This window comes from Furipterus horrens, unplaced genomic scaffold (assembly GCF_987537825.1).
Source record: "Furipterus horrens unplaced genomic scaffold, mFurHor1.1.pri manual_scaffold_16, whole genome shotgun sequence".
Taxonomy (NCBI): domain Eukaryota; kingdom Metazoa; phylum Chordata; class Mammalia; order Chiroptera; family Furipteridae; genus Furipterus; species Furipterus horrens.
The window spans coordinates 12,767,923-12,776,018 of NW_028327186.1; the positions used below are offsets into that span (position 1 = coordinate 12,767,923).

Here is an 8,096-nt window from a genome sequence, read left to right on the forward strand (position 1 = left end):
AATGTCTATGTACCTGGCTTGTGCCCTGCAGGGACAGTGACGCTCCTACATGTACAGAGTATAACCGCATGGCTGGGCGTGTAAGGGCCAGTTACACAAATGTTGCAGCTCAGTGACTGTGTGTTCCAGTGAAGCCCGTGGACATCACCATCGCAGTATTATCCCCACGGCCAGAAGATGGACCTGAAACTCTGAAAATGAGGAAGCTGAAGTCCTAGACTTCGTGTGCCATATCATATTAAAGCCCCAAATAAAACATCATAAATACCAGATCAGGCTGCCTTTGCTCAGAACCTCACCCACTGGTGTTCCAGGAGAGCTGAATCCACCAGAAACAGCAGCCAGGTCCCTAGCGGAAAGGAGGCACCTTCTCACAGCTCAGCGGTAACTGGGAACGGCCAGTCCCGACCTGCTAGAAAGCAGCCGTCTTGCTCCCGCACAGCAGCCCAGTCTCTCAGAAGGCAGTGCGTTCCTCACCACAATACATAAACCACTAAACTATCGCCGTCCACTCCCTTCCGCAGAAAACCAGCCATTTGAAAATGTCTTGTGGGGGAGGAAGACTCTGGTAAAATAATGGCTTGAATGTGCTCTGATTCCTCTTCATGCCCACTTTCACAGAGTGGGCAGGGGAGCCTCACGTTCACAGGACGTCTGGTCAGGAGGCCGTGACAGGGCGCATCACGCAGACTGGGAGAGGAAACTCACGTGCAAAGGCCCTGGGCAGAAGCATGGCCTGGCACAGGATGGGAAGAGCCAGACACAGTGGGACCTGGATGCAGTGGGTGAGGGGAACAGGGCGGTGGGTGACTCCCAGGGACAAGAGGCCACTGCCCCAGGCCCACGATGAGGGTCCAACCGCGAAATCTGAAGGGCACGCAGGCCAGGGTGGGGCTTTGACCAGGGGCCACACAGACTGACCTAAGTTTTAAAGAGACCATCGTGGCTGCTGTGGACACTTGTTCCTGCTCAGCCCCTCCATGGTCTGCTCTCAACCCCGACATCTGCATGCAGTGACAACTGGGTTGTTGACCGTGATCTCTGGGGTCCAAGTCACAAAATAACCATCTGTCCATTTCACTGCTTTTGTTCAAGCAGGAAGAGAGCAATTTACTCCCCTCCCCACGTCCATGCACAGCACCCTACTCATCTCTAGGGCATCACTTGCTCTCTGACACTTTTTATTTACACGTGGCCACGCTCCACACCGGGCTGTGAGCTCCTTTCAAGCAAAGCAAAGCAAGCACGCGTCCTCACAGAGCTCAGGCAGTCTTTATTAGTCAGAGTCCCGCCTCCTAGAAGATACACAGCCGACCAAGGACACCCAGTCACCACTTCGTTCCTGCATTCAGCGCTGACAGCAGTGTCACCCGGGGTGGGAATTTCTGCAAAGCTGCCTCAGGGCCTGGTTTCCTCAGGCAGAGAGCTCCATGGGAGGCAAGGCAGACAGAGAGCCCCAATCTCTCTCCACACGGGACAGGACACACAGGCAGATGACCCAGCACCGTGGAGTGGAGGGAACAGCCTGAGATGCGCCCACAGGCCGGAGCTCTAGAAGCCCACCTGTCCTTCCCCAGCGGCCCATCCTCATCCCGACTGTAAACTATTTCACTCAGCACTCCAGTGAGATGCCTTCCAATTACTGAGCCCCACACACTGTAGCAACTGGGGGATGAGAAAGAAGCACCTGAATGGAAGGAGAGACAAGCACATGTCTGCCACACCCAGGGTCACACTCACGGCCCGCAAGAACCTATGACCCAGGTCGTGGGGGACCCCGGCACAGGACGCCCCATTAGGAGTGGACCGCCCTGCTGATGGGCCGCTTTTCCATGAAGAAGCTTCTCAGCAGCAGCACCTGGCTGACGCTGACAGCGAACAGGGCGACAGTCTCGCCGACAGACCAGTAAGAGACCCGGCTGTTTAGGTCTTCGGCCCGGGCCCGGTCCTGGGCCTCCCGCAGCCGGTAGTGCGTCTGCGAGTCAATCACCGTCCTCAGGGCCTCGTGGATGGTCACACAGGCGGACTCCATCTGAGCGGGTAGAGAAGAGCAGTCATGTCGCTAACCGGGGGCCGGGGGGGGGGGGGGGGGTTCCGGCACACAGCAAGTGCTGCTGTCAGCACCTGAGGTGGCAGTTATGGAACACTGCAGGCTTGACTTAACCTCTATAGGAAGCCTAACTGAGGCTCAGAGAGGGTAAGTAATTTTCCCAGAGTCACACAGTCAGTAAGTGGCAATGTCTGGACCTGAACTCAAGACTCTGAGTTCCTGAACCTCTGCCTTCAAGCACTGCCATGTTCTCTTGCTGAATACTTCCAGAACTCACAAAGGAGAGGGAAGAGGGGACTAAACTGGGAAGGAACCAGGAAAGAAGTCATAACCTATTTAAACTTGTGTGAAGCTGGTCTCAAGACATGGCATTTTCAGAAGCCTCCCTAGTGCTCCCTCTCATCACTGCCTATGACTATGACACAGAGATTCAGCAAGCAAGGAAGTTCTATACTCATGTCAGCCTGGTGACCCCTGGAGGGCCACAGTTACTGGTGGTGGGACTGGGGACTCAAAACAAGACACCTGGAAATATAAGACCACCAGAGTTTCACATCCTGCTGGGTCTCTTCCAGTCCATTTTCATTCCACTAATTCAGTCATTCAAATGTATACTTATTGAATGTCTATATGTCATGCAGACATTGTTCAAGGCCCAGGGAACCGAGAGATGAATCAGCATCAGACACAGTCCTGTGTCTCAAGAAGTTCACAATTTAAAGGTGAACATACTCAATGTCATATGGAAAGAGCCAATAACAGAGAGTGTGCAGAGTCAGGAGCACACCCAGGAGAAAGCTGCCGGTCCTGCCACTGGAGATGGAGGAGGGCAGGCAGAGCAGGAGGAAAAGGATTTCGGGGGCAGGAGGCACAGGAGCAGCAGAAGCAGTACGTGCGGCAGGAGCGGCGGGCAGGGGCCAAGAGTGCGTACGGGGCCCAGCCTGGGATCAGGGGAAGGAGACATGGAAGCTCATTGTAACAGCCTTGAGGATCAGGATTTCATTGTGAAGCTCTGTGAGCAGAAGAATGGCAAGATGAGACCCCACTTTAAGAGAACCCCCTGGTAGTTATAATATCAAGACTGGTGGGAACCAGTCTGGAGGCAGGCGAAACCATTCAGCTGCTGCACTTCTGGGAAGGAAAGATGAGGACCTCAATTAAGAAGGTCGCCGAGTGGGGGAAGAAGAGTGGATCTGGGATTTAGGGTGCCGAGATAAGAGGACTTGGTAACAAGGCAGATCATTCTTGAACTGACAGAGGGCTGGACAGAGATACCACATGTGTGTGTGTGTACACACACCCATATACACACATGTGCACACATATACATATTGCAAACACATGTTTAGTGTGTCCAAAGTGCACTCAGAAACTCTAAGTGCATGCTGACCCGAGAGCTCCCTGGCCCCTGGGCTGGCCCAGGCCCTCAGTAATACAGGCTGGCATTTCCACGCCTTCTCCTGGGATCCAGAATCACTGGAGAAGGAGGGAAGAAAGAGGAAGAGAAACAGAGGGAAGAGACAAGTTCACCTGGAGAGTGACCACCAGCCCTGCCCACACCACCAAGCCTGGCAGGTTTCCAGCATCCTGGAGCCTCAAGGGGTTCTGGTCATCATGACCTTTGGTCCCTGGAGACATTTGACCGGTCCCCTTCCTCCACTCCCACACCAGCACCCCAAACCATCTGTATCACCTGCTGGAGCTCGGACCTCCAGTGCTCACCTCACCAAGGCCTCCACGACAGAACTCAAAGGCAGGGAAGTGTCAGCTGGCCTCAGAGAAGGAGAGTCTGGAAAAACCTTTAATCTCCCTTGACCCCAACTGAGGCAGCCCAGGGCCTCTGACCTGTCTCAGAAACCTTCAACCTACACTAGGGTCTGCCCAGGCCTCAGGTTGGCCTCCCTAAGTGGCCTTCTCCTTGCCCATGTCCTCTCCGAGGAGCCCAGTCCTCCTGGAACTCAGGCCAAAGTCAAATCCCTGCGGCCTATAGCCCTGGCCACTCTGGATCCCGTTCTTTCACCCAAGTGCTGATTTTGATGCCAGAAAACGCAGCATTGGGACCACCGCAGCGCAGGAGCAAACCCGAAAAAACCAAGGCAGCAGCTACCATGCCGAGCCAGGTGGGGCCAGGGCTGGGGAGGAAGGTGAAAGTTATGGCCGGTCTGTTTGCCCCTGCTGTGCTCCCTGCTTCACTCAGCTCCCCTCCTCCTCCTGTGCCAGACGAACTCCTAGGCAACTGCCCACATTTTCACTTTTAACAGAAAACCTCTCCCTGCGAAGAGGTCCCTGTCTCTCCTGGAAGAACTGCTGGCTCCCCCCCGAGACTCCTCACCCTTACATCACAGCTCTTTCTGACCACACTGTCCCATAGTCAGGCAGTTACAGGGTCACACCTTCCCGATGGCAAGGACAGCCCTGCCCGACCTCACACGCCCGCCTCCTGGTGTGGGGTGCAGCTAACTGGGGGGCAGACACCGAGGGACCTCCCATCAGGGCGGAGGGTCAGAGGACAGAGGTCGGAGGAAATGCCTATTTTGAGGCCGGGCAGAAGGAAGTGCAAATCACACCTGCAACAAAATCAAACTCTAGTTCTGAGCCTCCAAGAAAGAATTTCTCTACTGCACTCATCCATTAAGCCTTTTCTCTACCAACTAGTTTTCCACTGGTTAGAGAAGAAAATCCTTCCGCTCTGCTCTTGGATGCTGACAAAATCTTCAGAGCAGATGCTGTTTCATCAGTGACCAATGGAACTTCCTACGTCCGGCCAGTAGTCACCTGTGACGACAGAGCACTACCAATGTTGCTAGAGAGCAAACGAGGAGGTGAATTTTTAATTTAAATTAATTAAATAGCCATTATAAAGAGGGTGGTTCTGTACTAGGGAAGGTGGGGGACTGAGCATGTGAGCCCACAGCCATGCCCCAGGGGGAAGGAGCATGGGCCCCCTGCGAGGGCAGCCCAGGTCATCCGGCCTCAAGGGAGGCCCAAGATCTCTGCCTCTGGCTCTGGAACAGCTGCAGCCACAGATGGTCATTCCTGTCTTGCAGGTCTCCCTGGGCCCTGTCACTCAGTCATCTGACAACTATTTGATGAGCTCCTTTTCCAGGTCATGCCCCATGTACCGGGGCATTGGGGAGACGGGCAAAGAACACAAAGCCTCCGTGTGGGAGGAGGGAGGAACTTAAGCAGCAGGAGCCCAGCCTGACAAAGGAGGCTGGGTCCTGTTACAATCAGCCTGGAGAGCAGTGGGTGACAAGGATGACCGTCTGTCCTCTCAGTGTCTACCATTCTCTATCAAGTATGGAGCTGTTTCCAGGAGGTGACAGCCCAAACAGGACTGCATCTGCCAGCCCTTCCTTCTTCCAAAATGGCCAAGCGGCTCTTTCCAGCTAGGGATAGGAGTGAAGCATGTATTACTTCTGGACTGAGGCTTTTAAGCAGCAGGTGTGGCTCTCTCATTGCCTCCCTCCATGGTGGCCAGAGGCAGAGGGCTCAGAAGCCTGAAGGGATAGCAGACCAATGACAGGAGAGCCTGGATTCCTGAGTCATTCCATGGGGCAAAGCTCTCCACCCCGAACTCCACTCCCTAGAACCCTGAGGGAGAAAACAACTCCTGTTGTGTGAAGCCATTGATATCTGGGGTTTATGTGTTATAGCAACTTGTGTTGCCCTGACTAATACACCATAAAGACTCTGGTCTTTATGGCGCAGACGTGCCGTATAAGCAGAGGCACATGCTACAGGTGGTGGGCAGGCAGTGCTGCGAGGAGGACTGAGTAGGAATGCGGCTCAGCAGCAGGGAGCCTCAGAGAACGGAGAGGGAGACAGGAGAACACAGTGTGCGCTAGGACTGGGTGTGAAGAGATGGGCGAAGCCAACACAGACCACAGACCAGGAGCCGGGTGGAGGGTGACCCTGCTCACTAGCCAAGACGAGGACAGGAGAAGAGGAACAGGCCAGGGGCATTCCCCCAGGACTGACCCAGTTCATGTCCACTTACCTGGGTGAGAGCTGTGACCCTCTTCCCCATTTCTGGGAGAATGGGGGGCTCATCGCCCACTTGAAAGTCAAAATAGACGGTCTTGTGAGAGAAGGTGGAAAACTCATTACTGAAGCAGAACTTGTAAACGCCCTTGACCGCAGTCCGGTGTGTGAAGCTGTCGTACTGCTTCTTGGTCTCCCGGTAGATGGTGTTTCCCAGGGGGTCCTCCACATAGCAGTCAACATCATAGTGGCCTCCACTGATGACCTGACAACCACAAAGACACCCACGGTCGGCGGTTACCACAGGGCACCCACCACTCACTAAAAGTCACCCAGGCGCTGTGACTGGACTTCAGAAACATTTCATTTAATTAAGCCTCACAATCTTCTAAAGCAGGTGCTACAACAACGCCATTTCACAGAAGACGGCACCAAGGCTGAGAAAGGGCAGTAAGCTGGCCATGGTCCCACTGCTTGAGAAGGACAAGGCCAGGCTTTGAGTCTCTGTCTGCCTGACTCCAGAGGTTTTGCTTGTCATGAGTGTAATGAGCCTCATCCTTCCCACTTTACAGAACAAGAAACTGAGGTCCAAAGTTAAGCCAACTGCTGAGCACATCCAGTTGATGTTAATGTTATTCCCACTGGAACGAAAAGAGAGGCAAATATAAACAGAATCAGCAACTATCAGAGGTGGGAGAGTCCTGGGGATCATTTTGCTCACTTTGTAGACCGAGAAAGTTAAGCCCCACACTGGTGGTCAGTGGCTATTCCCAAGAGCCCTCCAAGGACACAGTAAACTACCTCCACCTGCTTCTGAACTTCAGAACTCCCTCTGTCTAGATGGAAGAATCTGCTTTATCAGCACTGAGCCTCCTGCTGCTGGAGGTATTTAAACCCACAATGAACTCCCCATGATCATTTTTTGGTGATTGCACCTAGGTTGCCCCCTGTTCCCCAGCCACGATTTGTACATTGTCCACAGAGTTGTCCAAGTGGGCAAATGAGGGGCCCAGACCACCACACAGGTACAAGGCCCCTCAGCCAGAGAGTGCCCATCCATGGCCGACCCCCACTGCCACCTCATCATCTGGGGTGCCAGCCAACCCAGCAGTGTCCAGGCGCAGACGCTTTCCGCAGACATTCCACTCAGCCCCCAGCCTTGGATCTGCTCACTGAGCCTCATGGGCAGGGCCTGTTCCCTGACACCGTGAGCCCCGCAGCCTCTCGGAGCCGGAGGGCCAGGTGCCGGGGCGTCACTGAGCCACAGGCAAGAGCCGCGCGCTGCTGCTGTAAGGCTGCCAGAGCTCAAGGCTGCGCTGGGACCCCTTTTCCAAAGCGCCCGTTCTCACACTGCTTCTGCGCTGCCCTCAACAACCACTTTAAACGCTGGAAGGAAGAGAACACAAAACCACAAACCCACTTCCTCTCGCAGCCATTTTCAGTGCACGCGGGGACGGAGGTCCAAGAGGCTTGGGGCAGAGCCTACGTCCAGCTACAGCCAGAGGGGGCTCGCCCTAGAGTCCTTGGGCCTGCAGGGGTCATGCCGGCCAGCTCCCGGGGAGCAGGACCCAACCGAGCATCCGCATCCCGGGGGCCCGGCGAGGGCCGGGCGGGGCCCCACCTGGTAGTCCAGGGAGAACCCGACGCCCTGCTCCACGTCCTCGTGAAAGCACTGCCTGGCGCTGTCCGGCAGCTCGAAGGTGAGCTCGGTGCCCCGCGCGCGCGCGGCCCACAGCAGGACCAGCAGGAGCGGCAGCAGCCGCGGAGCGGAGGCGGAGCGCGGGGCTGCGCTGCCCATGGCCGGCGCAGAGACACCGGAGGCCGCGGAGGCTGCGCCGGGAGCGACGTGGCACGAGCAGCTCCCCGCTTCCGGGCGCCGGGAGGCGGGGCCGGAGCACGAGGCCTTCCGCCCCGCCCCGCGCCCCGCGGCGCCTTCGGGCCTCCGCTGCCTGCCCCGCCCCTGCCCCCGCCCCGGGCCGCGAGTCCCCGGCTCCCCAGTGAGCGGCGCTAGGCTTGACCTCGGTGGTTCGTGGAGACGCCCGGCCGCCCCAGTCGGGACTCA

At 56.1% G+C, this 8,096-nt stretch overlaps 1 protein-coding gene across 1 annotated transcript; it reads right to left on the reverse strand.

The window, feature by feature from the left end:
• Nucleotides 1–1,435: 1,435 nt before the first annotated feature.
• On the reverse strand, nt 1,436–7,854 carry TMED3 (transmembrane p24 trafficking protein 3). Its single transcript, XM_090263806.1, has 3 exons — nt 7,656–7,854; nt 6,051–6,299; nt 1,436–2,032 (listed from the first exon to the last, which is right to left on the reverse strand). The coding sequence occupies exons 1-3, from the start codon at nt 7,830–7,832 to the stop codon at nt 1,796–1,798; spliced, it is 663 nt and encodes a 220-aa protein (XP_090119932.1). The 5' UTR covers nt 7,833–7,854; the 3' UTR covers nt 1,436–1,795.
• Between the last annotated feature and the right edge of the window lie 242 nt (nt 7,855–8,096).